Below are 18,807 nucleotides of genomic sequence, written 5' to 3'. Positions count from 1 at the left end.
AGAAAACAGTACGGAGGTTCCTGAAAAAAAAAAAAAAAAAAACTAAAAATAGAAATATATAATCCAGTAATTCCACTACTGAATATTTACCCAAAGAAAATGAAAACACTAATTTAAAAAGATATATACACTCCAATGTTTATTGCAGCATTATTTACAATAATCAAGATATGGAAGGAAGCCAAGTGTGTAATCATAATGATTGGCTAAAGATGTGGTATTTTTGTGCAATGGAGTGTTACTTGGCCATAAAAAAGAATGAGATCTTGCCCTTCGCAACAACACAGATGGATGGAACCAGAGAGAATAATGCTAACTAAAAGTCATCAGAGAAAGACAAATACCGTAGGATTTCACTCATATGTGGAATTTAACAAAACAAAGGAAAAAAACACAAACAAAACAGATTCTTAAATACAGCAAACAAAATGGTGATTGCCAGAAGAGAGGTGGGTGGGCCTTGGGGGAAAGAGATAGAGGATCAAGAGCACACTCATCTTGATGAACACTGAGTAACTAACATACAGAATTGTTGAATCACTATATGTATACCTGAAACTAATATAACACTGTATGTTAATTATGCTGGAATTAAACATAAGAAAAACAGAATTGTTGAATCATAATATTATACACCTGAAACTAATGTAACATTTTATGTTAATAACAGTCCAATTAAAAAAAAAAAAAGACTAGATTACACAAAGAATCTTGTGTGCTGGGCATGAATAGCCAGTAAAGAACAGAGAATAGCATGAAAAATGAATTGGAAGGGGCCAAAATTGGAGATGAAACATTAACCTCTAATCCTCCAACAGGAAAATGCTGAGTGATTGAACTAAGGCTAAGGAGTAAGAGGGATGGTCAACAGAGCTGCGACATGACTTGTGACTGAGGCAGATTCAAATTAGGTGGAGAAGGATATATAATCACTCACCCGAATGACTACATATTGCACTTAGTTGATTACTGGGCTGGAAACCCAGAATTTCGATACAGACACAATAAAGGCAGTTATCATCTGTATGCTCCTGTAATCCAGTGTCTTCTGTACTTTCTAAAAACAGAGAAGCATCTGAATGGATTGAATTCATTATTTCCGTAAGACTCATCTGCTGTCGTAGCAAGTGAAAAGAGTTTTTTACAAGACCTCCAGTTCCAGAAGGAAGACCTGTGCATAAGTAAATATGAAACAAAATCTAATAAAGATAGTATCAATGACACCTTTTTCAAGATATCTCAAACTATATGAATTTTTAAGGAAGGAAAACTAGGGAAGAAAATCAGAACTCTTTTTATGACTCAAAATCTTAACCTTAATTGAGGAAAACAAAGAATAATTTGCTTAAAATTAGGAAAACAAAGTTAGTAGATAAGGTTTTATTACATAAAATTTTAAAAACAAAATGAAAAATTAAAATTATACAAGTAAGGCATCATTCCAATTATTCTCAGTATTTCCAGAAAGAAATGTAATAATTCTGAGTCTGAAGAGGTACTTGGTTAAAAAAAAAAAAAAAAAAAAGAAGTCAAGATTATGAAGCTTTAAACCTGTGGCTAATATGAATATATTCATTAAAATCTTAGTATTCATAACAAGGAGAGGTCACATAATATATGTATGTTTTTATCTCTCTCCTTTCCCCAAACACCTGTTTATTAGACCTTTGAGAATTAGCATTACAATTTTTTCATGCATTAGTTTTTAAAAACAGAATCAAATGATCAAGTTTGTGTCTTCCTGAGAAGTTGGGTAAAACATTTCTTTAAGCTTCTCACAAAAATACATTGTGATTTAGTTTAAGTTGACTCAAACAATTATTTTGGCATAATTTTTAAGACGACCTAAAAGTAAGTGTACCTGAATTTTTAACGTCATTCTACTGAAAAATATTTTTTTAATCAACCTTGTTTTAAAAGAATTTTCTTTTTAATATAAAGAAAAAGAAATCTCATGAGAACAGAAATCATGCATTACCTCCTGCCTCATGGGCAAACACTCTGGCACCTCGATCGTCATGTGGAGGTATGTTTTTTGTCTGAAAATAGGGAATATCCTTTACCTAAAATAGATAAATTATAAAGTTCACTTCATGAATATTAGCAAAATTAAATGAAATACAATTTAAATAGAATCACTATAGCACATGAACCTAAAATGAAAAATCACTTAAGAAGGTTAAATTACCAAAACTTGATAAAATAACAAATAACCCTTAAAGTTCTTATCTACTCTTAGTAATTTAAATAAATACTAAAGTAATTATTATTAGAATTTATCTGAAATGTCTTTAGACTCCTGAGCAAATGCAGATCCTTTAGCACTACAATCATGTAGATATTTATGAGTACCTCATGGGATTAGGGACACCTTGTATGACTGGGCACATGTGGCTATCCGTACAGGATAAACAGGTTCAAGAATTAAAAAAATAAAAAAAATTAAAAAATCAAGGAGGCACGCCTGGGAGGCTCAGCAGTTGAGCATCTGCCTTTGGCTCAGGGTGTGATCCCAGGATCTGAGATCGAGTCCCGCATCAGGCTCCCTATAGGGAGCCTGCTTCTCCCCCTGCATGTGTCTCTGACTCTGTGTGTCTTTCATGAATAAATAAATAAAATCTTAAAATAAATAAATACATACATACATACACCCAGATGTTTAAAAAAAAAAATCAACAAGAAACATACGTACACTTCAAACTTAATGCTAAATGTGAAAAAAAAAAAAAAAAACAAAAGTAAAAAATGAAAAACAAGGATAAGTCAAATGTGGCTAAAAAAGCAAAGTTAAAAATTCTCTAAACTTCTATAGAAAATATACTGATGAAATCAAACAAGATGCTGATTTAGTATGGAACAGAAGGGAGTATAATGTTCTGGGGACTTGGAAATACTAAATACAAAAGTATAGAATAGTTGAGAAAGGTGAAATAATTTTTATCATAAAGTGTTTTTAAGCAAAACTTCCTTAAAAAATTATCTTCCCCCCAAAATAGTATTACTCCAAACTAATTTCCAGTAAGCAGTTATACAATAATGAAAAAACAGGAAACTAACTCATAAGAAAACAGAATTAATGATACCTGGAATATATCATTGATGTCTACTGGAAGAGCAAGACCAATATAGTCATCTGAACTACCATACGTTGCACTGGACACCATAGACCTCACTGAGGAGGATCGTTGCAGGGTATTTTGATTAATAGGACTTAGTAAGTCTTCTTTATCTAATGAAGCATAACTTAAAGCTTTCATGAACCTATAAAACCATAAGAAAAAAAAAAAAAACCTTTGCATTAGTTTCTTGATTTGTATTAATCATATAGAGAAATTATTTATTTCTGTAACTTAATAAAAGATAAGTAACTAGCCAAGTACTAAACAGTGCCATCTTGTTTATTAAGAGCATATAAACACTTGAAATTGTTTAGCTGTTATAAAATGACATACAAAAGATCATCAGTATTGATACGGTTAGGAAAACAACTGCTATGGCCTCCCAGGTAAAAATGAAAAAGTGGGCAATTAAGGTAACTTTCAATATCTAGAAGCAGAACAAAACAAAACAAATGACCTCAAAAATCACAGGTATGACCCAAGGACTATCTTCACAATCATTTCAAACTAGTAAAGTTTCTATCGTACAACTAATGGAGTCTATAACTCCATTTAACATTTTTATGAAAAATAAGAATACTGATTATCCTTTGTGTGGTAATTACTTTCATGCTATAGCAACAAGATTTATGTAACACAGATAACAGATACCAAACAGCAATAATGTTATAATCTGTAAATACTGTAAGACAGTTTTATTTAAAGTACTGATATTTCCTCAATGCATTCCTTACTGACTCCATAATAAATATGGTATACTGATATTTCTGTAAGATACACCTTTCTCATACAAATTTCTTATTCATGCAATATACATACTACAATATTTACCAGGCACCTGCTTTGTACATACAAGGCAGTACACAAAACTCTACAGTTAATGTACACTGGCATTTAGAAACTCAAGTCATTTAAAATGTAACAATATAGTCTGATATTAAAAAAAGGAATTATTTTACAATGCACACAAAAGAAATCCTTCAAAACTGAAATTATTAAGATTATCATGGTAAAAACCACTAATTTCTACTAGTTTTTGTTTAAAAACCCCTCTTAACTGAAATTGACAAATTTCATTAAATAGGTCAGTAGTTTTAAAATTGTATTATTAAACCTCACTTACTTCATAAAGTTCTTAAAGGAGTACTGGAGGCGAAGGAAGGAATTATTGCATTACTGCCTTCCTAATCCCTATTTCAACTGACTAGCTCCATTTTAATTTATTCTGCATATTGGGTTTCAATAGAAATATTTTTGTGAAGAAAGAGATTCTCTACTTAAAAAGCTACATTTGAAAAGCTTAAAACCAAAGATCTAGTACAAATTCTATTAGATGAGGCAACTGAGGCCTAAATATTTCAAAATTCATGAACTTTCCCAAATTCATAATGGTGAGCAATTGAGGTCTGCCTGTTTTTCTTCTGCATTGATAAAGTTTTGCAAAGCTGTTGAAGTCTAGGCAGATGAGACATAAGGTATAATTTATGAAATATTGTTCAAGTTCATTCACTCAGTACCAGGATTAGAATTTAGGATTAAGGATTCCTACCTTCAGTGTTTGATCTACCATATACCAAAGAAATTATCTCCCTAAGATATGATTTTTAAGACTGCAAGATTCATGCTATTCATTATACCATAGGTATCTGCATGCCTACTGTTTTATAAGAAAACAAAACAAACAATAATAATCCTTCTCAGCCTGGATTCCAAACTGTTAAAGTAAATTTGTAGTTATCTTCTATCACTTTCATTTTCTCCAAACTAACCAAAGGAAAAAAGTAGGAATACAAAGACTAATGCTGATACAGTTTTTTCCTCCACACACACAGTAAGAACTAAATAGATTTGAAAAACAGAGAAGAGATTTGATGAACATGAAATTCTGTTACGCCGTCATGCCTTTGCACAAGCTGTTCCTGTCTCTTGACTTTATTTTTTCCTCCTCCCAAGCAATTAAAATACCTATTCATCCTTTACAATGCCAACAACTTGGCATGCTACTCCAGGAGCAAAATTTCAAATAACTTTCTGAATGGTTCAGAGTTAACAGCACTTTGGTTATTGTACTGAGCTGTAAGATGGTGCTACACTAACTGCTTATGTTGCTGAGTTGTTACCTACTGCCCCTGGCTGCTGTAGTAGTCTTTGAGTTTTCAAATACTTTGTTGTAAAATAAAAATTTCCACCTTTCCTATCAATTTTATCAGCTATCCTTTCCTGTTACAGTGTTTCTACCAATCAGAAGCTTCCAATGTGGAACTTGCTTCCATAGGCCTCAAAACCTGATATCCAAGCTTATTAGAATAAATATCAACTTTGAATGTGGGTCACAGGTACCTCTTCTGAATACAATTCATGGACCTTACTGCAGAGATTTAGACTAGTGAGCTATTAAGAGATTTGCCTGTCTTTGTTCTGAATTGATGAGGTTGCCAAAGCTGGATGAGTTCCTGGTAGATGAGACATTACTGCATAATTCCTAAATTCTATCAAATGAGATATAATTTATTATCTACTACAAAGGAACCCCCTCTACTAAACGTATTAGCATTACTGACATAGAACTGCTTAATAACTTCGTAATGCTATTAAGAACTTGGTTCTGTAAAAGCCAAATGGGTTACATAAGGAAATAACTACCCATAATGATAATGATGATGATGTGTATCAAGCACTATTCTCAGTACTTGACAAATACTAATCCATATTAGTATACTAATAAATACTAAATAAATGGGAACTAATAACCAAAACTAAGTAGGTTTTTAGAAGTATTTGGCCCAACAACAACCAAAAAAGGGGTACAGAAATCCTTGCAGCAGTCAAATTTAACATTGCATATATTTTAAAGGTAAAATCAAACTCTTCACTTGGTAACAATCTTTAGATAAGGCATAGTAATCCCCTAAATGTTCTTGAGCACAAACTGCTACTGCTGAATCCTGAGAGTCAAGTGATTCATTTAATGTTCATTAGGTTTCTACTACATAACCAGCTACTTAAGACAAACTGAAAATAATTTCACTGAAATTTGTAGTTACTTAAAATAATAATAATAATAATAATAAAGGTCAACTTTTGGAGCCTTAAATTGACCTACCTGAAAAGGTTGTTTGTTATTGTAGGTCTTAAGCTCCTGATTCCCCCGACATGCTTCTTTTTAAAATCGATCCTTGCAGAAGCGAGAAATAAAAAAAAGCTTGTGACTTGTGTGTCCTTGTTAACCATATATGTTTATTTTCAGGGCCTAAAAGAATTTGTTTTCCCCCCTCGCAGCTGCAAGAATCCATTTCAAATCATATCGGGTAACTAGGAGCTTATAGCCTACCACAGTAAATAATTATAATAGGTCAGTGCTGAGGCTTTATGTAGATGTAAAACCTGTCTAATGCTTTTAAGTCTGTTAAAATGCAACCATTATTGTTCATTTTTAAATGTGTATTTGCTCACCTGCTAGGTGTTAACCTGGACTCAAAGCTGTTGGCCTTCATGGTGATGGTATCAGTAAACAGCACATCTTTTGCGGGAGATGCCAAAGCTTCAGAATGAGATAAGGATGGATGCATTCTTTGTTGCTGTAATCTTTTCAGTGTAGCGTAGCCAAAGGCGTCTCTAGAACTCGTGTAACTAAAGTTACAATCTGCTAGACTTTTAATCGTAGCAATAGAGGGTGCTTTAAGGGACTGTGCTCTTCTAGGAAGTGTATGAGAAGAACCTGGAGGCACCAGGGACACTGAGTTTGATTTGGAGAGAGACAGATGGTTAGACTGTGGTGTCAAATAGTTGCTTGTCTTAACAGTTTTAGTACTTACCACAGTACTCATACTTCCACAGTCTGTGTCCACAGTTGTAGCATCAACACCCACTGTCTCTCGTGAAGGACTTGAACTCATTGAACTTATGCCACTTGTTGTAGTGTCTGTATTAAAACTTTGGCTACGTATCTTCATATGTGAGCTTGTTGAACTTTCTACAACTAATCTCTCTCGGCTTGTGTTTTCTCTGTGATTTTCTGTACCAAGACTCTTGGTGAATTTTAAGTCATTCTCTCCAATACTTGGAGTACTACCAGTGTCTTCAATGTGCTTATTCCCAACAAATGAAGTTTCTAATTGTAATGTTTTCTGTACTGTGGATATGGGCGTGAAATCATCACTATGATTAAAATCAACACTGGGCTCCGTAAGTGTTCTGATCCGCCTGTTGTTTGTCTTATTTTCAGATGACAGTTTCCCTCCTTTTGGATCACTGCTACTACGATGTTTTTTATTAGGCAAAGTAAGTGAATTTAAGATACGATTCTTCACAAGTTTACTAGAAGCAAAGAAAGGGAATGAATTTTTATCCTTTATAGGTCCAGGTCGATCATAAAATGCTGGCTCTGTATCTTCATTGATGTCAAGAAAAAATGTACTGGTAGAGCTGCTGCCAAACCGGTCATCCTCCATTATGAACATACCTATAACGAAAAGATTGTTAGAAAAGTGCATAAAAAATAACAAAACAAAATCATGGCAACTGTTAGTGACATATTTCAAGAATTTTTTATTGAACAGTCATCTGGGAAAAATTTTCCGAGCTATGTTTAAAAAAAAAAAAAAGAACTTGAGATCAAGTGTTTAAACTTAAATAAAATGTGAAATTATGTCATTAGGAGGAACTTCTGTTATTTCCAAAGAAAAATTATACGATTCATCAAAGTTTATATGAACTGTGTTTTTGCCTGACTTTGTTTTAATGCCAGTGAGTTTCTAAAACCTCCAAATATTTAGGATAAAATTAAAGGAAAAAGGAGGCTTGATCATGGATATTCACTCAGTTCATACAGATTTGTTATTTTTCAAATCACAGTAAGTGGGAGAGATTAATCTTCTAAGAAATGAATTCCCAATCTTAAAATATACTTATAAAGAATCAAGTCACAGCATTTAAAATTCATGTTTATATCAATTAGGCTTGTTATTTTCCTTTAGGTACTAAGGATTCAAGGTCTAATCCTTAAAAAAAAAAGACTCCATGTCTAATAACATCTATAAGATTTCATCCCATTTTTTTTCATCCCATTTTTAACTTTTTGTTGAATAATTATAAACTATTTCAAATTTATTTTGAAAGAGAGCAAAGTAAAATCCTAAATAAACTTGCATAATGTATTTTTTTCAGGTTTTGTCAATTCTATTATGCATATTTTTCATACTTAGTCATCTCTAAAACTAGAACGTATCTTGTAATCAATGGTATGTTCTGGTTTAATAGGTAATATTTTTTTCTTCTTTTTTTAGTGGTGCATAAAATACTCGTACATCTTATAATTCACAGCATCTTAGACTTGGTGAAATATGGTTTGATAAATGTTGCACTATCTTCTTAAAAAGAACCCGATCTTAAATTTTGTATGCCTAACAGCATTTAGCCCAGGGCTTAAAACCACAAACTGTTTTTTAATTGATTTTTAATACTCTTTTAACAGTTTAAATATTTAGCTTTAAAATTTTGCTCTTCTCTCAGAAATGAATATGTGAATATAATATCTCTTAACAAACATATTCTGGTTCAAAAATCTCTATATCTTTTGAAAAGTGAGTGAAAAAGGTATGTAAATGAAAAAGGTAAGCAAATAAACATTTACTTTTTTTAGATCTTATTATAAGCAAAAGGGGAATGGTTCTTCTGGCACATGGCTGGTTTTTTAACTCTGTAACTAGGATTTTCTAAAGGCTATTTAGAAAACAAGGAGAGAGAACAATGTAGTCTGGTGGCTAAACACTCTGTTGTGAAAAGATAATGCATTCTTCAAGACCCCATTACTGTCAAATTATCTTAGAAAAAAAGTAAATTAGGAAATCTAACAAATACATTTAAATTGTGTTATTATAAATACAACTGTTAATGTCAGCTAACTTTATATAATATTGTCAACAATACTCACTTGATGGTGCAGATTCACTTTCACTATTATGTCTAGAGCTGGTTGACTCTGAGTTCAAACTCAGGGTGCTTGGGATAGATGAGAGTTCATTACAGAGTTGTTCTACATCATCTGGAACCACTGGCCACAGATGTTTACGACTATGTCTTACAGAATCCCAGTTGTGACATTTCAAAATATCACAGCCCTGTTTGGTTTTGGCTATGAGTCCAAGCACATATACACAGGTCCTATAAGTAAAAGATGTAGTAATGACAGTTTATAATTCCAAACTGAGATTTCTTACAGCAACTAAAATATGAGTTTGCTATATGTACATCTGAATTTTCTTTAAAGGTCATTAAATATTGTTTAGCTTATGAAAACATGTATTAAAAGGAGTTAGGAAAAAAAAATAAAAAAATAAAAAAAAATAAAAGGAGTTAGGAGTAACTTAGAGGAGGCTATAAATAACATGAAAACCTTCCTAATATAGATAGTAATTACAAAGAAGTAATTTAGAAGAACATTATGCAATCTTAGGAAAAAATGACATATATTAACTTTTCTGGAATAAATCTGGACTATATGGGCTATTGGACTACTGCACATACACTACTCTACTTTCACTGTTTGCCAGTAACTAAACTTCAACATTATGATAACAAAAATGAGAGAGAGAGAGAGAGAGAGAGAGAGAGAGAGAGATGATCGAGAGTACAAGAGCAGGAGGAGTGAGAAGCAGATTCCCCGTTGAGCAGGGAACCTGATGCAGGGCTTGATCTCAGGACACTGGGATCATGACCTGGGCTGAAGGCAGATGCTTAACTGACTGAGCCATCCAGGTGCCCCTCCTTAAGATGTTTGACTTTGTGCATTTAAAAAAAAATTTTTTTAACTAAACTCTATCTCCAACATGGGGCTCAAATTCATGACCCCAAGGATCAAGAGTTGCATGGTCTACTGACTGAGTTAGCCTGATGTGCACCCTTTTCTTCTTAAATCCTGTATCATTAGGACTTTCAGTGAACTAATAGCTCTAATGGACTACACTGAATCATAAAATACTCTTCCCTCACAGCCCTTTGTGAACAAGAATATATACATTAGAAAGATTTATGAGTGAAGTAACATACCCTCTGATTGAAAGAACCTCACATTGCTTTGCAAGTTTTAGTATATCTGGAATCACATTTTCTTCTTGTAGCAAATTGAGACCCCAGTTTGATGAGCCAATATTTCCCTGAAAGAAAAGAAATCACTTTTATCAAATATTTTTATAAGAGTAATTCTTTTAAGAAATTTGGAAAGCTTTCAAAAACAAGAAATTTAACCCCATCTAAGAGAGGAAAAAAAAAGAGAAAAAAACCCTTAAAAATAAGAAACTTTAGAAATTAATGCTCCATTTGTCTTAACAAGAAAACGAATATTTTAATCATGTATTTTCCAGCCTAAAAATATTTAAAATGGGTAGAAACAATCTTGGTCTTAGAATATTAATCTGAGAACAAGTTCCAAAAAAAATGGTTTTTATTTATTATTAATGGGAAAATTAGAAAAATCTAAAAATGATGAAGATCTTATAGAAGTGTTTATTACAAACCAAGGCCCAAAGAGATGCTTTCAGTTTTTTAATTTCTTCCCATTTATCCAAATCTGGTGTACGAACGTTATGACAGAGTTCGGTAATAATATTCTGGAGAAAAAAAAAAATATGAGTAACAATATCTTTTCAATGTATTTTCTTATTGCATCTTAAAACCTAATTTTTAAGGCATGTTATAACTTTTGTATATATAAAATTCTAAAATAACTCTATGTAAGCTTTCTTAAGCAGCACTAGTGCAGAGATTTTGAGTTCATATTCTAGAGTTAGTACCTATTAGCTACGTGGCTTTGAGCAAGTCACTTAATCACCCCATGCCTTGATTTCCTAATCTCTTAAACAGAGAGCGGTCTCCTAAGGAGTAATGACTTAATTATTACATATAAAGTACTTAACAAAATACTTGGTACCTAGTATTATAAAAATGTTAGTGATAATTATCAGTTTTTTAAACAAAATACTAATGAATGAAAAAAGCTAACATAAAGAAAGGTATGTGCCCCAAAAGTTGTCAGAGATGTAATATAAAAATAGGACACTACAGAGTACATTTATGCAAAACTTTTGCTCCTGGGATGAACACCAATATAAAAATGAACTAAACTGCCAGATTACTATTGTTCAAGAGACACGCACCCAAATACTTCTGTATGTATTTCTAAAAGAAAAAACTGCATTTATTGAAAACACTTAGTAGCAAGACATATTCACAGCCATAAATTTGGTGTGCATACAATCAAAGCAACACTGCATGACACTAATCCTGTTATATTCCATGAAGTATATTAACAATAATGAGGTACAAACAGCAATTAATACTTTGTTTCTTGCTTATCAAAGATAACTGAATCTGAAAAAGATTCAGTTAAACTTCCCAATAAGAACAATGAAGAAATTCAGTTTTTTAGTATGTTTCTACTAAAGAGATGAACTTCCCCAACAAACTATAAAGGAGAGAACTCAGACTTTCAAAAGCTTAACAAATTAGCTATGCAAAAGGTGACATATAAGTCTGGGAACGGCATGCAAGCCAGTGATATAGCTAAGGATTACAAGTACAGAATGTCTAAGTCAGTTATAATATAGATGGCTTTAAAAGCAATTAATGCTGCTAACTTCAAGGCTTTTGAGAAGTTTTTTGTAAAATATACTACTTTAGCAATGTTGAGGGCTTTTTTTCTATCACTGTAACTATTCAAAACAAGTAAATTATCTTTTTACCTGTACTTCCAACAAATGACAGCCTGTTTTGTGATGTACCAGTTGTCCATAAAGGTGTACAGGCAGGTAGACATGAGGACGCTGTAATCTAGTATAATAAAGATGATTGATATACCTATTGCCTCATTTACAACATGCTAATTAAAATATGGACTAAAAATAAAGTACTAGATAAAGATATAACCTTCTTGGCATATGTAAAAATATGAAAAGTGGAAAAGCATGAGGCTTTCTCTAGGAAAATAACAATTTAGCTGGCCTCAAAACACTGAGTAATGTTAAGACAGCTAATACCAGAAAGAGTAGGCTTAAGAGCATGGAATGTATATAAACTGTATCAATAAGAGTATTCAGTATGAGTGCCACTGGAATTCCTGAGCAGTCAATGCTATGCTTTAAGAATTTTTTCTTAAGTCAGTGAAGGAAATAAAATTTCCAAGTACTCAGAAAACTTCAAAAAATAAAGAATTATTATGAACTGGTTTTGAATTTTATATTTGAACACCAGTAATAAATTATTTCATTAACTAGACTGTACCTTTGGTTACTCCGACGAACATAGTTATCACCATCAATTGGCTTTCGGTAAGTAGTAAGTGCTTCATTAAGTTGTTCCTCAATCAAGTCAACATATTTTGAATTGTATTCCTAGAGAACAATATTGTTTTAGTTGTATGCAGTATCATATGAGTCACAAAATTCATAACATGTTAGTACCTAGCAAATCTTACAAGCATAAAAATGAGAAAAATGAACATCTGTACAGGATATTTAAGATACTTTAAAAAAGGGTAGAGCAAGGTGCTATGAATACAAATGTTCTATCATACCCAAAAGCTTTCTGCTTATATTTTTATCCCCATGTTCAATTACTATTTTAAAGTCCATAAGTTAAAAGTTTTGTTCTTCATCTTATTTAAATCCCTTTCCCCATTACGAACAAAAACTAGCTTCTTACTATTAAACCCTAAACATATTCACTAAAAATTTCTAAAAGAAAATTAAATGAATTGTATAATTTTAGCACTTTTTGGTAAAAACATTATAGCTCTTTCTTCACTGATTTAAATCAAGTCAAATGTAAAAAAATGTTTCCAACTAAAACTTGAAAAAGTTTAGGTTCTTTAAGTCAGTCACACTGCCATCTTTATTACAAAAGATCTCCACTTTAAACTGTTTAAAAAGAATTTGTAGGACCTCTTTGGAAAACAACTTAGCACTATGTATCACAAATGTTACTTCACATACTTTCTGACTTTCTGACTCACAACTATACTTTTATAAATTTATCCTATAGATATATATGTACAAGCATGCAAAGATATATGAATGAATATCCAGTAAACTGTTTACAAAACAAAAAATGTTGGAAACAATGTCAATACAAGAGTGGTTATAAAAATTAAGGTACATTCACATAATGTACTATTCAGCCATTCAAAAGAACAAGCTAGATTTAAATGTGTAGCTCTGAAAAGATCCCTCAGATATACTGCTAAATGAAAAACATTCTTATCTATATTTGAAAACAGAACTCATTTTATTTTTAAATAAAGAGTATGTACCTATAGATAGAACATCTCTGAATGCATACAAAATAAACTGTTAACAGGCATTACCTTCAGAAAAGACAGAATAAGGGCACAGGGAGACATTTTTCATTCAAAACTATTTTAGACAACTTGAATTTGATGGGTTACCTTAACTCCCTATTTAGAGCCTCTAAAAACATACTTTTCCTATTTTTCCTTTAGGTTCCATATTTACTTTCTAATAGTAACATGAGGTTTTAATTTATACTATACCATAATTATTACTACTGCTACTATTACCACTACATTATTACCAAACGGAGATATGAAAATCTCCGTGCAAAAAATCTAATTAAGGCAAGTATTCTGAGCTTTATACAGGAGTAGTTACATTCATGTGAATAATCTTTTGACCAGGGGAATTCATTTGGAAAACACTAGCCAAAGGTCAGGGGTATGGTTTATAGCTGTGAAATGCACTGAGTTTCTAAATGTGGGTCCTCTTGAGGATTCTGCCCAAAAGAACCAATCTGGAGGGGCAAGAAAACCTGAACTGAGGGATGGATCTCTGCCTATACAGGAAATATAAGCAGGCAGGCAGAGGAGCCACTGCCCTTGTCCAGGGAACTAAAACTGAGAGCTCCAGAGTGGTGAGGTCTTTGAGAAATGCATGAAAGTAACCCTCATGTAAAAGAATTAACATTTGAAATCTACCACATTCAAAGCTAAATAGTCCAGATAACAATTGTACCAACTGAGTAAGTCTGTTCTTGGCCCTATGCCCCTTCTTCCTCCTGCTCCAAAGCTGACAAGGCCCTGAACCAGAAGGTAGCTAGTAAATGGGGAGCGGAATGAGTACAAAGAGTGATGAGACTGAACAAATCTTCCCTCCACTGTAGGTTTCCATGTCTATATCAGGTCTGAGTACTAGGTGAAGTTTTAAAATGAATGAGTTAATTTTTAATACTTTACTGGCCTGGATGTTTTATTACTTTGAAACAGAGACAGTCTCAGTTCATGTTGGCACGCCATAAGCTACTGAGAGGAAATCAAAATATAGTGAGCATGGGCTTTGGAATCAAAAAGCACCCCTGCTCTGCTATATTTAAGCTTTGTGACCTAGGATAAGGTTTACGCCTCTTCATCTCCAAATTTTCTTTTTTTTTTTTTTCATCTCCAAATTTTCATTCACAAAATAGAAATAACATAAAATAATTCATTGATTGTCTTCAGGATTAAATGAGGTAAGACCTGAAATGGTAGGCATTCAGTAAGTTGGTTCTCTTCCCTTTCTCCTTTTCTCTAATTTGAGAGAGAGACTATGCTATCTTTATTTTGACACCTCTCATTTACTGCCTAATTAACTGTAACTGCAATTCAGCATCTGTTTGTAACTTTCTACTGAAAATGCTCCAGCAAAATTCACCAGTGACTGGTGCATCGGTGGCTCAGTTGGTTAAGCATCTGCCTTCGGCTCAGGTCCTGATCCCAGGATCTGGGGATCAAGGCCTGCATTGGGTTCCCTGCACAGTGGGGAGGGAGCCTGCTTCTCCTTCTCCTGCTCCCCTTACTTGTGCTGTCAAATAAGTAAATAAAAACCTTTAAAGAAACATTTCACCAATGACCAAACTGTCAAATTCAACAGATTATTTTCTATTGTTCATCTTTTTAACAAATATGTATCACTGACCTCTCCTTCCTGAAGCATCCTTTAGTGACACCATTCTCTCTGGCAATTTTCTGTGTTTCTGTCCTTCTATTTCCCTCATTAAACCAGGATGTTCTCTAGGGAGCAATTTCCAGTGTTCTTTCTTTTTTTTGTTCTTTCTTTTTATCATCCCTGGTGATCTCACTCACTTCAGGTTTCAACTACTATTATATATTGAGGACTCCCAAATTGCAATCTTCAGCACATATATGAGCTCCAGATCCAAAATTCCAAATATTTTCTGGATACAATGACTTGGTCATTCCACAGAGTAATAATACAATTCAACATATTCAAAAATCATTATCCTTATCCTGCAAACTATTTTTTATAATTACAATCTCTCCTTTTTTTAAAGATTTTGAAAAATTTATTTGAGAGAGAGAGAGAGAGAGACCACCACCCTGGAGGGGAGGCAGAAGGAGAGGGAGAAACAGGCTCCTTGCTGAGCAGGGAGCCTGACATGAGGCTCGATCCCAGGACCACGGGATCATGACCCGAGCCAAAGGCAGATGCTTAACCAACTGAGCCACCGAGGTGCCCCTGGCACCCTTGTAATCACAATCTCTTCATGGTGATCCACTGCATACTCAGTCATTGAAATTAGAAACTTTAAAGAGTCAAGATGGACTCTTCATTCATTATATCCAATCAGTCCACACATCTGGTCCATCTTATTTCAAAGATGCCCAGAAAATGTATCCCTGCCTATCCAATCTCAGCATCACTAAACTCACATTTTTACCAGTTCTTGCTTCTTAACTGGTCTTAAGATTCCTAGGCTTTACCTTTAATGATCAAACTTCCACTCCTGCACTACACGACCTGTCAATGTTTTTAAGGCACAGCTCTAATTAGACTAGACTTTAAACACCTAAAATTCCCTCACTTCTGATAAAAGTGAAATTCCTTAATGACATAATATGGTTTATAGGGCTTTCTATAATCTACTTCTAACTCAACATTTCAGTCTCATCTTTCCACTCCTCAGTTATCCTAGCCCTAACTACAGTGGAATATAGCTTTCTCCAAAAGTCTGAAGTTTCAATAACCTATAGTCAATGTATTTACCTACTTACTCTTCAAGACTATCTCAAATATCATATCATTTCCTGAGCCCACCCAAAATTTCTTTTGCTAATTCTAATCTCTAAGGCAGAATCATCTACCCTTCTTTTGTTTCCTTATACAGTGCACATGCCATTTATAGTAGTTTTATTTTGTACCTACTATTTCAAAGTAGTGTGCCAGATATCCTAAGCAATTTCCTAATACGGTGACTGATTTTACTATGGTAATTCGTTTAAGTAACTTAAAACTGTCACATCTTCTCTCAATTCTCCAATTCATTAATTATTGAAAGACTTCATGCCTAAAGTATGTTTTTGTTTTTAAAGAAAGTTACTTTATTTATTTGACAGAGAAAGAGAGAGAGAGAGAGAGAGAGAGAGAGCGCGCGCACGAGCTCCCATTGAACAGGGAGCCAGATGTGGGGCTTGATCCTAGGATCCTGGGATCCAAACCCGAGCTTGAAGGTAGATGCTTAACTGACTGAGCCACCCAGGTGCTCTGCCTAAAGTATGTTTTATAGTTACAGTATTTTTTAAAAAACAATAATTTCAGGATGCCTGGGTGGCTCAGTGGTTGAGAGCCTTTGGCTCACAGCGTGATCCCGGGATCCAGGATCCAGTTCCGCCATTGGGCTCCTTACAGGAAGCCTGCTTCTCCCTCTGCCTGTGACTCTGCCTCTCTGTGTGTGTGTGTCTCATGAATAAATAGATAAAATCTTAAAAAAAAAAAAAAAAAGGAAAAAAAAAAACCCCTGAGAATTTCTTGTGAAATATGGTTCAATATAAATAATAATTGAAATGATGAAAAATCTAAAAATTATTTACATTAAGACTGATTATCCATGGGTTTCTAAGATGCTTTGACAATTTCTAACGCTTCAAAGAAAATAAAATCACAGTGATGACCAGCTAAAGAAAAGCAAGGAAGTTAACTAGTAGCAAGAACTCTATTCTCAGGTTTATGTCAGTAGCATCCTAAAATAAAGTTTAATTAGATTATTATATCTGCTTTGCAGAACTGTTTTATAATCTTTCTTCATTTAGGAAAATGTTTTAGTTGTAGCTTAAAAGGGCTACATAAGGGATCCAAGAATAAGAATAAAAGAAATGATAGTAAGTAGGGTTAACAAATTATACCAGTACATTGTATCAATTAAACTGAAAGCAAAATTTCAATAGAATGTACACAAAGTTAATAGTTTGCTACAAAATAATGTAGTTTTAAAAATGGATAGATATAAACACAAATAATTACATAGAATTTAAGACTTGACTTTATATATGAATGTTTAAATATTTGACCTCTTGAGCTTCAAAATGTTGATATAAAAATCCTCTAAATTCATAGAGCTATGCCCTAAGGTAAAAACATACAAATTGAAGCTTACTCAACAGAAAGTTACCTTGTGCCACTTTTCCAATTGTTTTGCCACATAACCCCTTTCATTCAGATAGGAAAATCCTTTTGGAATGGAAAGAAATCTGTAAATTAAAACAAGAAACAGTTTAACACAAGACTCTGACCACAAGTGTTTAAGAAGCTCAAAGACTTTAGGAACAGCTTCTTCCTGAAAGTAAAAGGTCAACTATTATTTATATAATTTCAAATACAGATAAATTTTCATAATCTTACAAGAACAAATTAATCCAATCACAGTAAAGAAAATGTCATGAAAATAATGAGGAGAGACAAACGTATAAGAAACATTAAGGAAACAATGAAAAAAGAGTTTTAGTATTAAAGGACGTCTAAGATTCTAAAATAGACCTCTTTCAGAAGTTAACACTAAACTATTTAAAGTGCTTCCTATTTGAATTCAGCTTTAAAATACACTGCTAAAGAGAATACAACAAAAAACACAGTTATAAGAAAAATTTACTTAATATTTACCTCAGGAGGAGAAGCAAACCTTTGTCCCCAAGGTGGGATAAAGCTGGCTTCATCTGAATAAGAGCATGAAGATTGGCCTAAAAAAAGTAATTATTAGGCAAATTAACAATTGCAAAATGATAGTAAATTCTTTTTCCAAAACACTTACATTAGGTACATTATAATTTCACATTATTTTCTAGTAAAATTGAAATTAATTAATTTTAATGATTAAAATAATAATTCAATAAAAATTCATGTCTAAGTATTTTATAATATAATAGACCTTCACCTTGTCTTCACATGCTTCATCAAGAATATCAAGAGCTTCAGAAGAAATCGTTTTGTTTTTATCATGGAGCTGGGTCACAAGTAATTCAATTCCCCAATTATTGAAGAATTCAACATTAGCTCTCAATAATACTCTTAAATGTTTCGTTGCATACAGCCTGCAGGCCTACAAAGATAAATGAAAATATAAAAACAAAAACAAAAACAAAAAACACAAACAAACTTCATGGATAGCCTATTTAGACTTCGTTTTGGGACAGTTTTGCAACTGGCAGAAAAATTGGAATTGATGGTCTAGCCCCTTACGTATTTTTTTTAGTACTAGCAAAACAAAATACTTATGTTTAAATCTAGCTGCTTCTTCCCTTTTCTAGAAAAATATGGGTACTGTATATGGTTTCTTGGAGGAATTACTATTTTAAAGTAAACTCCAATTTCATCCCATATTCTTAGAATTAATAATTAATTTTACTTGGCTT

At 32.9% G+C, this 18,807-nt stretch overlaps 1 protein-coding gene across 5 annotated transcripts in view; it reads right to left on the bottom strand.

Moving 5' to 3' along the window:
* Nucleotides 1-18,807, bottom strand: part of RICTOR (RPTOR independent companion of MTOR complex 2) — a 117,267-nt gene that overhangs the window by 11,207 nt on the left and 87,253 nt on the right. For 4 of the 5 annotated variants that reach the window (XM_077896148.1, XM_077896152.1, XM_077896151.1 and 1 more), the window contains 13 exons: nt 18,330-18,494; nt 18,059-18,135; nt 17,571-17,649; nt 12,396-12,505; nt 11,858-11,945; nt 10,634-10,726; nt 10,167-10,273; nt 9,052-9,281; nt 6,573-7,581; nt 6,223-6,294; nt 3,084-3,261; nt 1,979-2,063; nt 938-1,171 (listed from right to left, as the gene is read on the bottom strand). In XM_077896148.1, coding sequence (XP_077752274.1) covers nt 938-1,171; nt 1,979-2,063; nt 3,084-3,261; nt 6,223-6,294; nt 6,573-7,581; nt 9,052-9,281; nt 10,167-10,273; nt 10,634-10,726; nt 11,858-11,945; nt 12,396-12,505; nt 17,571-17,649; nt 18,059-18,135; nt 18,330-18,494 — 2,527 coding nt within the window. The remainder of the gene's footprint in view (nt 1-937; nt 1,172-1,978; nt 2,064-3,083; nt 3,262-6,222; nt 6,295-6,572; nt 7,582-9,051; nt 9,282-10,166; nt 10,274-10,633; nt 10,727-11,857; nt 11,946-12,395; nt 12,506-17,570; nt 17,650-18,058; nt 18,136-18,329; nt 18,495-18,807) is intronic. The other variant, XM_077896150.1, reaches the window with a different exon arrangement.

Source organism: Canis aureus, chromosome 4 (assembly GCF_053574225.1).
Source record: "Canis aureus isolate CA01 chromosome 4, VMU_Caureus_v.1.0, whole genome shotgun sequence".
In the NCBI taxonomy this organism is placed as follows: domain Eukaryota; kingdom Metazoa; phylum Chordata; class Mammalia; order Carnivora; family Canidae; genus Canis; species Canis aureus.
Note: the sequence above shows the minus strand (reverse complement) of the source record. Positions and strands in the feature narration are given on the sequence as shown.